The following is a 20,612-nucleotide window of genomic DNA, read 5'->3' on the forward strand; positions in this document are numbered from 1 at the left end:
TTTATTTAACAAAAATGCAGAAATTAAAATTCAAACAAACTGGATTCTCCCATTTTCTACAAACCAAAAAAATAAAGACACACACAAAAATAACTCTGAAGAATTATTTTCTTTTGGTTTAAGAGAAGGGAAACAGAATGAATTGAAAAAATAATTCAGCCCCCTTCTTCCTTAAAAAGGTGCCTCATTCCCCACAAAATGAAACAATCGGTTAATTGCCACTTAATTCAAAAATATTAAAAAGAAAATCAAGACTCTACACTTTGACAGTGACTCTGGCACACTTTACGCTTGTTCAGTTGAATAATGGACAACTCTTTAATCTAGTTTCATGTAAAAAGATCTAAATTTGTGGTAGATTTATTAGTTTTCTCTTTTTTATGGATAATAGAGTAAATGGATTAATTTATAAGTTAACTGTTGTCTGACGTCGGTTTAGTATGGATTGAGTTATCTTTTCCTGTTGCTAGCTCTCATTTTTAGGAGTTAATAATGGTATTTCAGGGGTCATTTCGCCCTCATAGCCACTTTGCACAAGTTCTCAAGAAAAAATTATCAATACTTTCAAATTCTTTGGTTTTCCAACAAAACAAGCATCGAAAATTGTTTTAGTTGACTTAAGATTTAGTAGAAACTATCTAAATATCGCCATTTACTTGTTTCAAGAACAAATACTCATGTGGGTCGAATTAACGTAAGGGCGGTTTTGCCTGTAAGAATATTGCGTTGTGTGACAATCGAGACATGGACGTCTATTAGGCTATGATAGTGTGACAATCAAGACTATCATCATGGGGAGACAACTCCTATAGGAATTCATTACAAGAGTTCCCTTAGACCATTAAATAGCAACTTATGGAAACAAACTTTAAAATAGGTTTTTCGTTGAAAATAGAGGAGTAAACACCATAAATTATTATTCATTGTCAAGAACAATATTATATCGAAATACCACAGCCACATGGAGACCAGGGACTAAATGGAAAATGGTAAAATCCACTGAAAAATATTGGAGGCGAAGTGTAACAGGTCTCCACTGTAAACAAATATGGCGGACAGTTTTGAAATTTTATTGTTTACAATCAATAAATTGTGAAACAAAGTGAATTAAAGTGTTTTCTTTACCAATTTCTGTGTTGATTTTCCAGAGAATATGTTAAGGTGTGCCTCCAATGATACAGTACGAGATGTCATTGCACTTGTGAAATAATGAACAGGTTTTGTTACCTAATGTCTTTTCAAACCATCAAACTTATAGAATGCAAAAGAACAGTGCATCAATTCTTCTATCACAGTAAATGACAACATTAATTGTTCCTGGACTCTATTATGTAACACATTAGTCTACTGATCTCTAGTTAAAAGGAGGCCTTGTGTGCCACAGGCTGTGTACATTTAAGATCGGAATTCTACAGAGGCAGTACGTTTCTTGCTTGCTAGCCAACCTGCAGGTCCAGGCCACATATTCTCGAAACGTGTTTTTCTGTATTATTGTTAATTAGAGCAGCTTCATTTTCTACAATTTTTTGATTATTTAGTTTTTCTAAGAATTGTGGTAGGTTTTTCGGCCTAAGAAAAAATGTAGGCTAATGATTAAGCCCCGCTTCCCTACTAGACCCAAACCCCAGTATTCTTAACCCTAATCCCGCTGCCATTCTTGTCCCTCTACCATCAAGAGCTAGCGCTATCCAGTAGAAAATAGTATAGAAGAAAGAAACTATCAAGATTTTTAAATTGAATGATTTATCAACAGTGTTTTACAATCAAATAATATGGTGAAGCAAAATTAGGATATCTTTTTTTTTGCCAGAAAATTAAATAGAACAATAAATTCAAAACATAAACACAAACAGTCAAACTTATACTTCAAACTTAACTTAAATAATATCCAGATTATAAAAATACAGTAATCTGATTGGACAACAAAACTAAATTTAAAATAAATTTTAGTGATTGACCAATCAGATAACTAGAATACTAAAATCATTTAAAGTTAAGTTTACAAGAATAAGGCCAATGTTTGTAAACACAATGTAGGTCTGGCTTGAACAGTTTTTGTAGTTAAATTAACTCGCTCTTGTAATTATCTTTATATTATATATACGTTATTCAGGGAAGATAACTTCTAGATTTCTAATAAAGTAAATAAATGTAGTAAAATGTTTTTAAACAAAAATGGCAAGCAAATAAACTTTGTATTTAATTATGATTATTAATTATATCAATTTATCTACAGAAATTCAGAGGATTGTTCATATTAATGTTTTGAATCTGATCTAAATATCTTTGCTCATCAAAATAATATATTGTTTATAAACTTATATTCCCTAATAACATAGTGATAACAACTAAAATAATATATATCTAATATAACTAATAACTAATGGTGGCCCATTTTCAATAAAATATTCTTTAAGAGATTGTGAAGAGGTTTTTTAAATTTTTATGTGTATTGGAGACACTGATTGCATCAATTTGCATCATCAAACTAAGCGTTTAATGACATCTTTATGCAAAATCTGCTTATATTCCATGAGGCCTTATAGAAGGCAATCATAAAAAGCCCAGTTTTAGTGGAATTTCAGGAACCACAGACGTTGGAATGATGCTAATTGGTGCTAACAGTGTCACCAATGCACATAAAGAGTTTAAAAAACCTACTTCCAATTCCATAAGAATTATAGCTAGCAATACAAGGGCCATTGTCTATATGATATCTATAAAAATATAACAATTTAAAATATCATTTCTAAAATATATTGCCACCTAGTTCATGACTACCTAGTACAACCAATTCAAATTACCAAAACACATCTGGGGCAGTACAATTTATCTTTCTACCAGCTCTGTTCTATGACATGGTCCCAAAGATTCCTCAATTAAATCTGTTTTAACAATATATCTCTCAAGAAATGTTCTATTGAAGCGTTGAGGAGAATTGAGAACAATTGTTTAAGTAAAAAATCAACAATTGTAAACCCTAAAAGAAAATTTTAAAAAATTCTGGTCTTTTAGCATGAATAGAGGACATTGATAGTGTTGTTTTTAACATTTCAAATCTTCACATACCTACATTACATTTTGCACAGATTCAGAAACATATTTACAATCAAAATTTATTGTAAAAAAAGAGAAGACTACACTTATGTCACAATTCTGTCAAACTTTCCCGCATGGCACATTGCATAGCGTTGTTTGTTTAAATTAGCCCGATCAGGGACATAAAAATTGGCTGTAAATATTTATTTCATTTATACAGAATAATTTCTTACTTTGCATAATCTAATCTGGTTATAAATATTAATTTGTCATTACGACTAAAGATATCAAAATTAGGAATTATGCAACATAAAACATCCCAAATGTGTGCATAACCACCTATTACATACTAAAACCCAATAAAAAACAAAGTAACGATTTGAACTCCATGAAAAACCATGTTGGCAATAACAGAATACCAGTGAGCTTTCCAGAATAAAACACTAAAAAACTAAAACAGTGGATTTCGACATGTAAGGCTCCTAAGAGTTCATGTGCTGTTGATATATCCTGAATGAGCTACCCTTTCATTGTGATACATTTATCTAAAATATATGTCGATTGCAAAATACTCCTCCCTCAATTTCTGTCTTAACATGGATCCTGAGGATGGGATTTGGTCTTTGGTCAATCTTCACAAGGAATTGAAATCTGGCCGAAACCATCATCACAATGTCAAGCTATTACGAACTTCATCTTATACCTTGGCTACAATAGCCATCTTTCGTGTATCATGGATGCACAGATTTTATTGGATTATAAGCTAGCAAATACCGCCAATCAGAGACCTGGACTAAAATTTACATACTTCAGTCACACAAGAAAGTTGACTATTGCAGGCAATGTATAATAATAACTTGACATTTTGTAGATGGGCTGAAACATGAAGTGTTGTCTTTGGCGAATCCACACAACAAATCATAATCTCAATTTGGATTCCACAAGTCTTTTGCTTGTTCTATCTTAATATTAGTAGTCTCACACATTCTACAAGGTTAAAGCCTCTCACAACCACCATCCTAATCACTTCTAAACTTTATCACGACTTGTTTTCAGACTTGGAGTCCGAGTTGGAGCCACATTTCTTGTTATCGTGTTTAAACAACAAGGGAAACATTCCAATTATACATCCTAAACCTACACCAAACGCTTTGGCCTGAAACACAAACAAAACATCATTAGATCAGGAGTACTTCGTCGATGATGCTTTCGTCTTTATCAAGCCATGATTGACAAAGACGAAGGCATCATCGTCGAAACGCCGCAAGTTATTTATTAAAGTAATTGTTATCCATATAAATGTGTCCAGAATTAAGAAAAGTTTTAACATACTAAGTTTGAGATTAGAGACAGCTTACTACTACTAAATACTTACTAAATTTGAGACCCATCTTGTTCTAGTTAAGTCACATTGATAAGCTGTTAATTCTGGGATTGGTACACCAAATTTTAAAGCTAATCTTTCCACATAGGATGCTGATCTGTAAATTATAATATAAATCATAAAATGTAATTTGAATTAGGCAGCAATAGTGGTAACAGTTGAAATTGTACGCAACAGTACACAAGATTAATGAGGTCACTATAATTTAGGAGGAGGGGGGAGTAGTTAATTAACTTCCGATTTTAAGTTTTGTACAGTGCAAAACCTTGATCATCATAAATATCTTTACAATGATTTTCACAAAGCTTTCATAAGGTGATGGTTTACCTCAGTAGTGTTATTCCCCACTTTCCCATGTTTCCAATTAGCCACAATTCACCTGAATAAAATTGGTTATGCCTCACAAAGCCCAGTACAAAGTGTGCTGAATAAATAATCAGGAACAAAGTCCAGGGCTTGAACCTGTTAAACCAATAAGTGTGTAACAGATCTTACCCGATTGCACACACATCTGATATCATGTTACCCAGCCCAGCAGCTACAAAAACAATAATATAATATTAGGTAGGGCTGCAACGATTCACCGAAGAATCGCGTTTGTTTCCTTCTCATCGATGCATTGCGTTAGATAAAACTAATTGCTATGTATCAGCACGATTATTTATTAGCCCTCTTTATAAATAAAAAAAAAAGTTGTCAGTTTTGTCAGATATCCGACAGAAAAACTGTAAACAATATGGCTGTGTATGTTGAGGACTCTGATTGGCTGTATTTGCAAGCGTTTGTATTATCTTATTATTTGTACATCCAAAACAGGATCATTGTATGATTCAACAAAAGTATTGGCAGTTTATTTACTTTGAATCTAAAATATATATAATAATTTAATAATGATACATAATAATTCAATAATGATATATAATAATTCAATAATGATATATAATAATTTACCTACCTGCCATAGTTGAAATACCTAGAGTCATTCCTAGAGTAGTATCTATATATTCTCCCTGAAATATACCAATTTAAACATTAATATACAGTTATAGTAGGACACTAGTAGGCTGTAGGCCGTGTCACCCACAAAACATTGTTTAAAATTGTCCCATTGAGAAAAAAATAAATGAAACCCATTCAATTTACTGAAACATCAGACGACAATTTGACAAGACAACAAAGTGAATCGTGAAAGTTGCCTTCATGTATTTGTGTTTATTTTCTCTTTCATTTCTTTGGAATAAAACATAGAAGCTGCAGTAAGTGTTTCAATGTAACTCTAGAAGTTCTAGGTTTGTCATCATCGATACCTAGGGCTGGGCAATATTTCGCTATTACTAATGATATAAATTCCTATAGCAGTATTTATCCTGAAACTTGTATATCAGCCCAGCCATATCATAGAGTCAAATCAAAATTCATTAAAAAACAACTATTTAAAACCTTTGTAAATTTGTAAAATAATTGAGAAATAATCAATATTTGTACTGTATGACTATCAATTAAACTCAGTCAATGAACACAGTAATACAATAGACAGCTGTTTCACCTACTATTTCATTGTTAATTTATTATCAGTCATATTCCCATGTCCTGATACAAGTCATCATCACAATATCAATCTATTACAAACTTCATCTTATACCTTTAACAGAAATAACCACCTAGCTGCATTCCATGATACAAGAAAGGTGGCCATTGGAGTCAAGGTATAAGAAACCTTATAGCTTGACATTGTGAAAGCAGATACAAGTATGCAAAATACTTTCAGTCAGATAATTAAACCATAAGTTTCTCTCATTACACCCTCTAGGATGGCTAAATTTACCATTGATTTCCAATTTCATCAACATAAAAGTCATCAAGTTATGTTGATGTCTACGATTGAGAAGAAAAACATTTTTCAAGACTTTCAAAAGAATCTTAGCTTTTGATGAATTTGTTCGCAAACCACTTCTTTGCTAAATCATAAACATTGGTTTTGATTCTCTTATTTCAGATTCTCCCTACAAAGAGAAACTGAATCTAAAAGAATTTGTAAGAAATCTAATTAGGTAGAATGACAGAAAGAGCCTGAAGTAGTGACAAGTTGTCATTCTCAACAATGCTACTAATGAAGTACTAATTAATCTTGATACATGTATACCGAACAGTCAACCACAATGGTTCCGTTCTAACACATATCACAGTATCTAACGGAATCCATGTTAACCATACACGTTGTCACATGGCCTTGTACATGCTTTTGATAGTTTAAATATCAGAGACTGGGCGGAATTGTCACAAGCCTCTTTACTTTGATGCTTAACACAGGGAATTAAACAGAGGAAATGAAAATATAAGCTGAAGGTCAAGGGGGAGCTCACACTCCTGTGGGAAACAGAAGGGGAGATTTTAGGATTTTTTTGATACTTTGGAAGTCATTTCCTATTTCTCCAACCAAATATTTAGTGGTCTTATGCAAAAATACAAAAAAATACCACTAGCCAGAAAAATTGAGCAATTTCTCTTAATAGAGAAAGTCTGGGATTCTTATTTACCACTGTTTAATCAAGTGATACAACATTTCAGTTTTCAAAGGGATTGTACAATGATTTCTCATGCCAAATTAACACAACTCATCTCATGCTCTTGTATATAGAATATAAACCATGCACAGAAAATTCACCAAGTTTTATGAAAATCACATAACATGTAACATTCTCAACAGAAATAATATTTATTTAGTAGACCAATCACTGAATCAAAGAATCAAATTGTGTGGAACATTTTCAAAGAAAATAATAGTTACTTAGTAATTTGAATCAATGTGTGTCGTATTTGTCTATCATAGCTAACACAATGAACGGTAATAATATAATTTGGTGAAGGAGAATTAGAACTAAAATAAAACAGTAGTAGACTCCCACAGGACACAAGACGTGATGGAAATCTGGTTAAAGAATAATTTGTGTGATAAAGTTTGTATAAACTGGATAATCGTAAAACAGTTTTAGAAAACCTGCTGGTACTTATAAGAAAAATATAAAGTTAACACGCTTTTATTGACAACAACTCATGCTAGTGACACATCTTATTGTTTTGAAAAACAAAAAATCAGGACAGAAGTTGGTCAACATTTCATGATCGTTAATAAACAGCATTTGAAAATCTGCTTTTCTTTACTTTCCTTATGAATTATAAATTTTCATCAGAATAAATTAAACACATATAAACAAGCCTAACAGTGTTGGAATCTCCATAATTTACAAGATGGAAGCAGATATCTTTAGACATCCTAAAGATGTAATGAGTCCCATACCTTTATCAGTTTTGACAGCCTATTCATTATCAATATTAGAGTCACTTCGTTCTCTTGATGTCTTCTGATATCGGAAAGGGAAATGGGCTTAACATGTTCATGGTCATAAAACATCGAGAAAGAGAATGTAAATAGAATGCCAGTTGACAAACACCAGTCTATTCCCCACGGACATCATTAGGCTATTGTTCCATCTTGACCCAACACTGGCAACAGTCAGGTTATGAACTGATTCAAAACAAACACTTTATATCAGACATCAGGCATTTGGTCTGTTTGCCTTAGCCAGTCATTAGAGCTTATTTATTTGCTTTTCTTGACTTTCTATCACACTAAGAAATATTCCAAACAACCTGGGAGTGGGGAATAGAAATAAAATAACGAGTACTTACTGCTACAATCATGAGAAAATTGTCTAAAAATCCAAAACCAATAAACGGTAACATATTGTGGACAGCCACTGAAAATGAAATACAGAAATATTCATGTTAAAATTCACTGAAGAAAAAAAAAACTATATTTACAAGGATAACAACTTAGATTCTAGAAGATCTTTCTACCAGCTGGTCCTTGGCCAAACCTCTTGGCATTGATCTTTCCTGGATTATCCGTATTTTACAGCTGGATCAAAATCAAATATTGTAAGTAGTTTCAGCCATCATCTCTTCAACACGTGAGAAACTCTTGAAAAATATTTAACTACCATTTTTATCCTATAGCGAGTTAACCTGGCATGTTGCACAGAGATAATATATATTAATGATGTAAAGTTATTTCAAACCAGCTGATTTACACGCTTGCTCAAAGTAATTTTTACCATTTATTTTGTATATAAACCCACACGTGAAGCATGTGATTACATATGAGCAAACCCTTTCATATGGAACAGGTTTTTATGATTCTTTAAATTCTCCAGATTTTGATTAGGACTTTACCAGATATTGGCTTAAGTTCAGAACGATCCTGTCTAGTCCCTGCCCATGCATCTTGATCTTCACCTATATAAGAATGAAACTAATACAGAGGTGCATAACTCACAGAAACTCAACATCTTGATCTAGAATGTAACCAAACTGAATATCACATGATTTATTCTAGTTCATGGTGATTTTGAATTTAAAAAATAAGTTGAGTAATGAAATGACAAGAAATATTCAGAAATCAATGAAAATGTTTAAAATAAACTGAAGAAGAATATAGAGTAATAATTAGTTACATGACTAGAACTAAGATTACACATTAAATATATCTTCTACTCCAGTCCTATTAGCCATTTAATTTGTCATTTCTACGAGAATCGACTGGTTTATTTGGAAGAGATTGAAATAATACATCGACTGGTTTGGGTCTCATCTCACAGCACTAGCGAAAACATCATTATCTTTCTGGGTTTAGCTTAACAAAGTCTAATTAAAAACATTCCAAACTTTTGTTCGTTTTTTATTAGCTTTTACTTCTTAATATAGCCACTACAGTGAGGGTCCTATGACGCTCTTCAACATTCATTCCAAAAACCTTTTGACCTAAGCTGATGGCCTCTGCCTTAACCAATCATAAGGTCACTTTGCCCAACTAACTGAAAACCCTATTTGATTTCACACAACACTTTTCAGAGATTTTGACCCTCTCAGTTTAAAGTGATATTCTTTTATACTCCTGCATCTGATAATGGGGATCTTTAAGCTTGAATATGAAAGGTATTGATTCCTAGTCTGCAATTAGTTTATTGCGATTATGTGTACACAGTATGTAAATATATTCTTTATCTACCCATGCTCATCTCACTCTCTCTAATATGATCAGAATGTCTCCAGTTATTGCAAATCATAGAACAAATTTCTTGACTAAACAGCAGTCAATGTCATTTATAGCGAGAGATCTGTTGGTATTATCATTTGTCAGACATATAATGTCTAATACTGTATGAAATCAAGATTCTGACAATTACTGTTCAGTTTATAGTATTCAAAATAAACTAATTTAATTAAAATTAATCTTAATCTTAACTCAAAATACAAACTTAAACTAAATAATAAGCTTGACTCTATAAGATACTCATTTTCTATTTTCTTATTCACAATAAGCTTGCAAGTAATTGGCAATGCCATTTTTGTATAAAGATAAAATAAAACCCTTATTTTGAATACTGAATACAAATACTTACAGATCCTGAGTTGTGTCAGGCTTGGAGGGATTTCTGGACCTTTTCCTGAAAAATAGGAAAAAATTGAATTATAGTTTCATATAGTTTGACCTCGGTTTATCATCCCATAACACTTTTTGTGAGTCCCTCTGAACTGCATAACTAACAGGGGGAAACCAACTTGGAAAAGGATTAAACCCTGGACCTCCAGAGTAGTGAGTCGCCATCGCGGCTAAATTCAAGCAAACAATTAGTAAAGAGTTAGTTAGTAAATGGGGTAGAGAGATAGTCTATACCATCAAAATAATCCATGCCATTTGTACCTGATATATATTATGATAGCCAGACTTATATTGTGATATCCTGATTTATATTGTGATGTCCTGATATATATCATGATAGCCAGATTTATATTGTGATATCCTGATATATATTGTGATATCCTGATTTATATTGTGATATCCTGATATATATTGTGATATCCTGACTTATATATTGTGATATCCTGACTTATATATTGTGATATCCTGATATATATTGTGATATCCTGATTTATATTGTGATATCCTGATATATATTATGATATACCACAAAGAAAGGTATATCTTGAATCTATACAAAAGGTATACTATCGCTTTTTTGGCAGCCATTTAATTTATCATATAAGCAAGCATTGCTATAATTATCAATCTTGATTCGTGATGATTGTAAAGATCGTGATAAAAGATAGTTTTATTTTGTCTGAACTCACTGTATATAGATCACAGTCTGAATTACTCAATGATGATATCATAAGTATTATTGATTCTTAGGCAGTTTTCTTGTAGTTGTCAATCAAGTCTCTTATAATGACACTTTTAAATTTATAGTCTTCTTCAAACAATGTTTGATCGATGGCAAAATTGATGGGCCTTAAACATCCTGTTAATACCACATTAAAGTGATACTACGTCTTATATTATTATTTAATTAATATAAAATTTAAGAATTTTAAACTTGGCAAATAAGAGCCAGTAGATATACCTGGTGTCATAAATAACATAACAGGATCCTTATATAATCCGATAAATCCAAAAAACTTAGTAAGTATCCATAAATATGCAATTAACTATTGAAAAACGCTTAATATCAGGGATTCTGTTGTAACTTTATGACACCAGGTAAGCTAACTGATGAATATATACTCATATTGACCATTTCGAGAACTTATATTTTATGTTCATTCTAAGACATAGTATCACTTTAAGTATACACTTGTCTCTAGTCTTGAATATAAAATCATTTCAACCTGTGGTCCTCAGTCCCATATACATGTAGGACTGTGAGGTCTATTTATTTGAAGCCACATATGCTTGACCAACAAAAGGACCATGGAGTCATTTTTCACTGAAAAGTGACTGCCAACCAAAAATGGTTGAGAACGGATCATCTATAGATAAAAAGAACCAAATATGCCTTTTGGGATTTGCTCGACATCAGATTGTTTCTAAATACGGACAAACTGCTAAGTCCACATCTCTAGGGAGCTATAAGAACTAAACCAGGTGACAAGAAGACAGCTGTCAGCTGACAGTACAAGACTACTAGCCATAAATCAGCTGTCATGTTAAGTCATTCCAGAGCCAATGTCTTTTGTTTATACAAATCAATATCTAACTATTGGAAACAAATTCTATTTCTATTTCTATACAATTTCTGATGGCTTGACTCAATTTTTATCATCATCCAATTTTAGATTGGCTTTTCTTTCTCTATAGATTATTACCGTACCAAGATTATTTTCAATTTTACACATTTTCTTATCATCATCCATTCTTGACTGACTTTTCCCTTCTTTAAGCTTATTTATAGATTACCATTACAGAATAAAAACCACCTTTGAAGGACTTTTATAATCAAATTTAACATTTCTCTGACGATCGAGTGAGAATTGAAAAGGCTTAGTTGGTTGGTTGGTAAATTTCAAGTTAATGTTTCCAACAGAAGCTGATATCTCTGACTATCATACATAAGCTTTATTAGAAAATTCACTCTTTATTTATTTGGAAGCTCTTGACAGTGAACAGAGAATTTTTCACAACACTGGCTACTTAAACACTTGAACATCAACTTATCTAAACATGGCTATCTGTTTGTAGGTAGTCAACAAAATGTCTTGGAGAAAAACATCATCAAGAAAAGTGCTGCAGCTTATGTTTGGAAATACTATTAGCTCTATTAACCATAATAATTAACCTCTTTCTACCATAAATGTATTCACCCCTACATGTGGTAGATGAGATTAATGAAAGCTTTTCCATGAGATCAGGGTTCTGGATCAGGTTTATTTGTTAACTGTCAACGCAGACAAGAAGTTGTTGATCCTTCACATTTTTGTTAGTCAAATAGATGCCAATCAGGTCTGATCGAAGTTCCAAACACTTCTTGCAGTAATCATCACTCTAAAGAATGTGAAGCCCTGAAAAGTATTTGACTTGGTATTCAAACATTTTCAATTAATGCTTGTCCATGTCAATCTGACAACAGAAACCTAAAACAAACTGATATACATAGAATTTTTAAAATAACAGACTCCTTGCAAGTAATGTGATTTAGTTGCTAAGCTAAGTATTCAAGTATAAAATCTGTTCATTAATTATCAAGGGACATTGAAACTCGACAACCAGGATTTTAATTATTCATGCAATATGATATAAAACTTCACGTGTCACTTCTTAATGACAACTTTGTTGTACAACAGATACGATTCCATCACAAAATTACAATAAAGCTGTTTTAAGTAATCAATTTCAAAGAAACTTACAAGTCTGAAATTTGATTAATTCATGTGAAATTTTCTTTGAGGTAGATCTAGATCCAAGTGTGTGTATTTCACATGTAAAATTAAATAACCTTTTTTAACAGCTACTGCTAAGGCTGTTTAAAAATTGACAATGACAACATCCTTCAAGCTTAAAGCTTAGATTTCTATGAATCCAAAGACATTTATAAGACAAATTACATGCACTTGATAAGATCTAATTGGGTTTACAATGAATTATTTAGATCTAATTGAATTAAAAAGTATAAAAGCCATACAAACCTTCTGATTCCAGACGTCTCTGCTCAAACTTTTGCATTTCAGCAAAAAGTAAACTTCTTTCCTTGGGTTCTAAGCTGTAAATTAAATCCTTAGTGGAAGACTCGTCATATAAGGCTCTGCTTAAATTTCTGTGCATCGAACTTTTATTCCGTGTCTGAAAATTCTGAGAAAAGTTCAATGTTGACAGTTGGAAAGGTGAAATAGTAAATTTGTCTGTTTTCGCTATTTGTCGAAAATTCGGTATCAAAGTCACTTTGTTAACACTGTTCAGGCAACGAAAACAGAACAAACCGCTAGCAGACGCCATCGTGTCACGGTTATTAGCTAACTGTTAGGTGAATAGTCTTCAACACGCTGAGAAGTCTTCAAAACACAAATTGTAATCAATAATCAAAACACAACCAATTTCTTCCTTTCGTCGTTTCGCCGTCTACAGTTATCTTCCCTTGATACAGTCGAGATTATTCCAGACACAACTTTTGTAGAATTTGATTCTTTAAAATCGGGACTGGTTAACCAGAGATGTAATATGACGTCACGTACTCTATTTTCCAGGCGGTTTCCTATGTTGTAGGGAAAAGTTATTGCTTCTATTTACAAATTCTTTAGAAATGCATTTTCTTTCTTGTCAACCACCTAAATCTTGAACAATTTTAATTATTGAGAAAATTCTTTAATCAAAATTGATTGCTGCTCACATTCGTCCATTGATTGAAATCTTGCTTGACTTTTTGAAAAATAAAAGATTTAGGACATGATTACTCATTGTTTTGATCACATGATAAAAAAAATGAAGACCATTAACATGAAGACGATTGTGCTGTTTTTTGTTTGTTATTTCATCAAATATTCAAAACAAGATGTACTCCCAGTTGTCATCTGGCATGGGATGGGTGAGAGTCTTTGCCGAATCTCTGCCATTACTTCGTGTAGCCGTTAGTCTTAGACTTAAAATCACAGTCTCACAAACTCGGAAGTGAATTTGTTTGAGCTCGATTGAGAAACACTTGCACTCTTGCATGCCACAGGGGCTGACATGGAAAACGCTTCTAGTAGTTCGGTTGGGACAACAGATTGTATACACTAAAGTTCCTTTGACATTTGCAAACCCCCAAAACGTTTGCTAATGCTGCTGTCCTGGCAAAATTCCCCTCAGTGCATACATGGTATGGATGTAAAACTCCAATCATTTCATTTCATTTATTTCTAGGACTACAAAACTAGATGCATATATGGCAATGTATAGATTAATGAATAAGTCGGGCTCGGGCCTATCAACATAGTAATGCCAATTGTGCAAGCCTATAGTTCTTCTGTCGAATTGAATCAAATCAATCTTTATTACAAGTTTTATGTAAAATATTGTGATGGTTCAACCAAATTTTATATTACAGGTGACAGCTGCTGTAATCCATTGAGTATGGGCTCAATTAAAACATTGATAGAAAAACAAGTTCCTGGAATCTATGTCAGATCTTTGGAGATCGGAAATAATATCGCAGAGGTAGGTTTTGAATGACATGCAGGGGTAGGGTCCCTTTTCAAGTTCAACTTCTTGCTTCAAGTATCTATAATGTTAATTAACATTTAAGTGAATTCTTATGCATGGTCCGAGCCGAACCTATTTGAAAAACTCGTTCAACACTGACTCTAAGCTTATGTTAATGTAAGGAAAAGAGATCAAATTGGTTCACTTTTATATTCAGGACATGGAGAATGGATTTTTGATGAATGTAAACAAACAGATTACAATGGCTTGTAAGAAGATACAGAATGATACTAAATTACAGAAAGGTTATAATGCTATTGGGTTCTCACAAGGAGGACAGTTTCTGTAAGTTTTATAGGAGAGACGAGAGTGGGTGGGTGATTTACTTATTCTTGTTATTACACACACATAATTCAGATATAAACTGGGTTTGGAAATGCAGCACATAATTTCTATCATCATTTTACTATATATCACAGTATGAAATGATATAAGTCTTAGGCTTCATAATAATTAATAAATTTGTACTGGTGCCTAAAGTTGTCGGAAAATGATTTAACTGTGAATTCATAATGAATAGATTTGTTTTGCAGGAGAGCTGTAGCCCAGAGATGTCCAACACCAGGCATGAATAATCTGGTGTCTGTTGGAGGCCAGCACCAAGGTAACCTCACCTTTTATGGACAAATTTCAGGGGTTCTGTAGCTTAGTTTGTTAGATTGTTGACATGATGTCTGTCAGTCGGCATGTAAAAGTCATCTCCTTCCTATTCCAGCTGGATAATCCTGGAAAGATCAATGCCATGTGGACATTCAGTTTGGTCAAGGACCAGCTGGTAGACAGGATCCTTATTAATCTTAGTTATTATCCTTGTTAAATCATTGCTGCGAGGTTGCTGCGAGGTCAAGGACCAGCAGGTAGACATGTTGAATCTATGTTGTTATCCTTGTCAAATTATTAAAAAATGTTTTGGTCAAGGACCAGTAGATAGGTTTCTCTTGAACCTAAGTTGTTATCCTTGTAAATAATGGTAGTCTCTTTCTGTCTGTCACTTTATTTTATCATACGTTACCATCAGGTGTGTATGGTTTCCCACGTTGCCCTGGTGATAATTCTACTTTGTGTGATTATGTTAGGAAACTTCTAAACATTGGAGCGTATGTAAGGTTAGTTCAAATTTATTTTATTTGTGGTCTGCTGTCTGACAGTTGGTAATTAATGATTGTGGCCCCTTTTTTATGAAAAACCTTTCAATAAATCTTTGTCATATTTCTCTTAGTGCAAAAATTCTACAAATAAGAAATGAGGAATTGGTTGATTAATATGCTTACAAAATATTTGAAAATATTAGTTACATGTCTTACTTCTCTACTATTTGATATACAATGATAAAGTTATTTTATATTTCAGCTTTGTTCAAGACCAGTAAGTTAAATCTTAAACCATAAATTTTTTTTTTTTTTTTCACCAACTTAGTTTTATTTACCTTGTGGATTAGATGATTCTCCTGAATAGCCCGTCTCTTGATAACTATCAACAATAACTATCTATAATAACTATCAATAATAACTATCAACATAGGAGAGAAATCACTTCCCATCAACACTGGTTCTCTGTAAATTTTGGTCTTGTTTAGTGCCAAGTCTGTCTGAAAATGATTGCAGGAACCTCTTTTGAATATTTAATGTGAATGATTTCTTTGAATATTGGTCTTGTTTAGTGATGTGTTTAATTCATTGAGAAAGAAGTATGAATATTTTATTATTTGTAGCCTGGTCCAAGCTGAATACTGGCAGGATCCTTTGAATATGGCTGAATATCGAGAGAAGAGTGTTTTTCTGGCTGATATTAATCAAGAAAGGGTGAGAAATTTTTTATGCCTTAGCGGGAATTTTAAAAATTTGACACCTAACCATTATTACCGGAGGTTGACCTGTCTGTAGACCATTAATGTCTTTCTGCTTTTGTTTTCAATGTATATTAGATGATTTCCCATAAAAAAGCTTTTTCTTATGATCAGTATTCGATTGATATGACACAACTTGTGCAGTTGTCTGCTGTTATAAAACAGTTCCAAAAAACAATTTGTCTCGCCTTCAGTAGCCTATTGATATGACCAACTTTTCAATAAAGAAACGCAACAGCCACTAACTGAATGCTGGACTTGTATTGTTAAAGCTAAACTTAACTAAGGCTCCACAACATTCATCATAATAATAGTTTTTATATTCAAAATAAATAATCTGCAGGTAAAGAACCCTGTTTACAAAGAGAATCTATTGAAACTGAAGAATTTGGTACTAGTCAAGTTTCTACAAGATACCATGGTCGATCCTAAAGAGAGTGAGGTTAGATTATATATTTTAATATCTTAATACAGGGAGATTATTAATTTATGTAGTGTTATGAGCTCATTAAAAAAAGTCGGCATTTTGATATATATCTGATAGGTTCAGATTTCAGTTCCTGCTTCTTCTTGTCAGTGATAAAGATTCGGGGGGGAGGTAGGTAGGGTGGGGTTGACTTGAAATAAACTTTTAGCCTTGGATTGGACAATAAACTTAGGTCATGTATGTTACAGACCATTTAGATGTAGAATAGTAGGACATACTCATGAACAATGGTATATTGACGTGGTGTTTGTTGGATGAATTAGTCAATATATATATTGTTTTTGTTACAGTGGTTTGGGTTTTATAAAGAAGGCCAAGGTAAACAAATACTGACAATGAATCAAACTCAACTGTACAAAGAGGTAAAGTGATTCTCAGTATTTTCATCATAATTGCTTCGTTTATCTGAAATAATGATCCACAAAAATCCTAAATTAGATAATCAAGAAATTCTGTTGCCTGATTGGTTAATGAAACTATATTTAGAAATCAATTTAAAAGAAGAGAATGCTGAATAATTTGTAAAAATAAAGTTTGATGATAGAGCTCTACAATGCTGATTGTAATAGGAAATAAAGTTTTTGTTTAATATTTAACTTTCTGGCATTTTCAACAACATGTATCTTCCTTCAAAGTCTCTTAAACTAAATCTTTAAAGGCTTCATTTATAAGTCATTATTGAAATTTGAATTCCTCCTAAATTGATCATTCTATTTTCAGGACTGGCTTTTTCAGTCTTCACACCCCTGGAGCAATCACCTGGACCTTTTTCACCTTCATCCACCTTTTCAGCATGTGATGATCTGAGGTGCTCTCTCAATTCAAAATAAATTCTTCTCCTACACCAGTTGGCCACACCCCCAGGGGTTGAAAACACCCCAGGTTGGGAACTTAATTTAATCATCCTAATTCTATTTTCAGGACTGGCTTGGATTAAAGAAATTAAATGAGACTGGACGTCTACATCTCCTGAGTTCTGATTCAAATCATTTGAGAATCACTGATGAATGGTTTATCTCCAAAATTATTCCATTTTTTAAATAAATATCCATGAAAATGATTTTGACACTGTGATAAGAGAATGGACATCAAAATTTTGTGTTCAGTGTAAAATGCTCATGTATTGTAATAATTATGTTATGTTACTTATTTTGATTCCTGGATGAAAATTAACATAGAGGGACTCTCTCATTTCCAATAAACTTTATAGTTTCTTTGAAAAGAGAAGGTGTGTTAGCCCTTTGATTTCATCTTTATCTTACAGATGCTTTTAAAACGCAAATATTATTATATCATACTTGTGTAAATTTATTTTAGAATTTTAAGTATTCATGACAGGCTGAATTTATTTTTATGGCAAAACGTTTAATATTCCCCTCTAAAATGATTAAGAAACTCTTAAAGCAAAAAATTTGAATGGCACCACCACTATAAAATATTAAGTTTAATTCTTTGGTGAAAATTTTAATGGCATAACACCTTATTGCTTGTTTACCTTCAGTCTTAGAAGGCCTGCCACTTAACGACTAGTAATGACAGTGGGCCCCATTTCAAGGGCTGTTATTGAAGGATCTACTTCCATGCTTACCTGTTGCCACTCATTAAACCATTTGCTTTGTTCTAATTTTGTATCTGTACAATTAGATGTAGAACAGTTCAGCGTAAAACTCCATGAGGATAATTGACAGTGACTCAGCAATTTTGATCCATGTCAATATGGGTGTAAAATAAGACATTGTTGTAATCTGAACATCTAACCAGATATATATTTTCTAAAATTATGAGATCTCTTACAAATAAAATTTGTATATTTTGTATCTAACTATGGCTTGTTATCATTTAATACCATCAGTGGATGCAGATGTCCATGGGTTAAAAAAAAGATGGCACAACTGTATAAGATCTTCAATTGTTTAGACAAAATCTCTGGACTAAAGACCTGTCAAATCATATAAATAAATGCTGGCGTTACTAAAGATGTATTTTTCATTTTGGACTAAGTTGACAAGAAGAAGTCGCTTGTTTTTTTTTGCATTATAGATGTTATTCCCTGTGAAGCATTCCTTGAATACAAGAAACCTTTTAACTACAAATGAAAAGTTGGCTATATAATAATGGAGTCTTTTTAAGATTCAGAACCAATAAGTCATTCATTGAAATTTTATAACAATATTTATCAGATGACATTCAAGATGGATGAATAAATAACAATGAAAATTTCACATGAAATCTTAATGTCACTAAAGTCAGTATAGTTAGCTCGTATATTCTTCTGGCAAAGGCTGAAAATAATTTGACAGTCGCAAAATTGGAAACAATTCAAGCAATAGTACAGAAATAAGCTGAAATTTAGCTCTTTCAGCTGGTCAAGCAAATAGCTTAGCCTAAATAGATAGATAGAATTGATATCTTTAGCTGATGACTGTATGCAAGTCAAATACATGGCTATCACATTATTTCCAGCCTTGCCGATCTTGATCATTGATGAAGCCTTATAAAAATAGGTGTATGAGAGTCTTATTCATATCCTTGAATTAGATGAGCAATCTCCCAATTTGATTCAGGAACAATTGGACCATGAATCTTGGCACCAGCCTTGGTGATGACGGCGTATTGGTATTTATTAAGGGATCTGGCATCTCTATAGTATAACAGCTTCATACATCTCTGGATCAATTCAGTTGCATCCTTTTCATTCATATTTGGGTTCTTTTCCATCTCTTCTCGTAAAATCGGCAAAGCAATATGAGATCCGAAACCAGATGAAATAGAAGGCGATTCGTAAGCGACACCAATTTTATCAATGTAGCCAAGGAATGGTTCTTCATCTTGTAACCCAGCAACTACATAGACATTCCATAATGGATTAAATTTTGATCTTCTGTTGTACAAAACTCTCGTCAGCCATGAAAACATACTTTTTGGTGTGAATCCGAAACCGTCGTCCAAACACTCCTCATCAATGACTCTCTGCTCGATGACGCTTTTCAAGAATTGATAATCAGCATAGTCGCCTCCACATCCAATCACAGTGGAATCATTGACTCGATTCAATCTAGAAATGTTCCTGAATCTTGCCAAAGAACCGTATGAACCAAGCATATCTGCTGCAATGATAACACCGCCATTAAACTTAAGTCCCAGGACAGACGTCCCTGTGACAACTGGATAAGCAGATCTCTGGGATTCTGAAGTGTTTCGTGAAGTCGTTGAGTTATTTGAAAAGTTGTATAAACCTCCTGGTTGAGGTCCATTTCTCCAAAACGGAGCTGGTCTTGCATGAACTGAATCGAAAGCCTCCATGTTTAATGTCATTCTACCACAATGCATCACTTTTCCTGTCCGAACCGGAAGTTTATTTTGGACACAGACAACCACAAGAAAAAGGGCACAAAATTGGCATACAGACAACAAATAACTGGCAATTGATCAAGAAGTCACAAAACTGCCCCTATAACTGGTAATATTGTTGCTCTGCCAAATGTGTCAAAACTCTGACGTCTATACTATAGCTTGTTAAGGGTATTCTATATATAGTTAGACCCAACTGGAATCACATATAAACCTCATTTGGTTCCCATTTGAAAATGGTCATGGTGTGAAAAACCCTTAAGGGTGGTAGATTCTGCAGCTGTTAACAGCTTCTCAAGCATTTATAGAAATGAGTCTAGCACTATGTATTAAGACCAAATTAAAAGGTATATATATACACTAACAAAGGTTGTCTACAAACTTGTACCCACCAGAGAACCTTAAGACGACTCATGGCATCACAAGAGAGGAA

The 20,612-nt window shown here is 32.9% G+C and overlaps 3 protein-coding genes across 3 annotated transcripts; 1 reads left to right on the forward strand and 2 right to left on the reverse strand.

The window, feature by feature from the left end:
* Positions 1–4,078: 4,078 nt before the first annotated feature.
* Positions 4,079–13,082, reverse strand: LOTGIDRAFT_112076 (hypothetical protein; the record flags this gene model as incomplete). The annotated part of the gene is made up of 7 exons (XM_009050388.1): positions 4,079–4,195; positions 4,415–4,520; positions 4,919–4,961; positions 5,379–5,433; positions 8,114–8,181; positions 9,886–9,918; positions 12,947–13,082. 7 exons carry the CDS (start codon positions 13,080–13,082, stop codon positions 4,079–4,081), a joined length of 558 nt encoding a protein of 185 aa, XP_009048636.1.
* Positions 13,083–13,811: 729 nt separating this feature from the next.
* On the forward strand, positions 13,812–18,547 carry LOTGIDRAFT_186317 (hypothetical protein). The gene is made up of 9 exons (XM_009050389.1): positions 13,812–13,839; positions 14,341–14,450; positions 14,653–14,780; positions 15,029–15,099; positions 15,514–15,596; positions 16,184–16,297; positions 16,685–16,783; positions 17,119–17,190; positions 17,750–18,547. Exons 1-9 carry the CDS (start codon positions 13,836–13,838, stop codon positions 17,870–17,872), a joined length of 804 nt encoding a protein of 267 aa, XP_009048637.1. The 5' UTR covers positions 13,812–13,835; the 3' UTR covers positions 17,873–18,547.
* A 284-nt stretch (positions 18,548–18,831) lies between these two features.
* Positions 18,832–20,131, reverse strand: LOTGIDRAFT_230810 (hypothetical protein; the record flags this gene model as incomplete). The annotated part of the gene is made up of 1 exon (XM_009050390.1): positions 18,832–20,131. The coding sequence occupies one exon, from the start codon at positions 20,129–20,131 to the stop codon at positions 19,346–19,348; it is 786 nt and encodes a 261-aa protein (XP_009048638.1). The 3' UTR covers positions 18,832–19,345.
* Between the last annotated feature and the right edge of the window lie 481 nt (positions 20,132–20,612).

This window comes from Lottia gigantea (assembly GCF_000327385.1).
Source record: "Lottia gigantea unplaced genomic scaffold LOTGIsca_15, whole genome shotgun sequence".
Lineage (NCBI taxonomy): Eukaryota > Metazoa > Mollusca > Gastropoda > Lottiidae > Lottia > Lottia gigantea.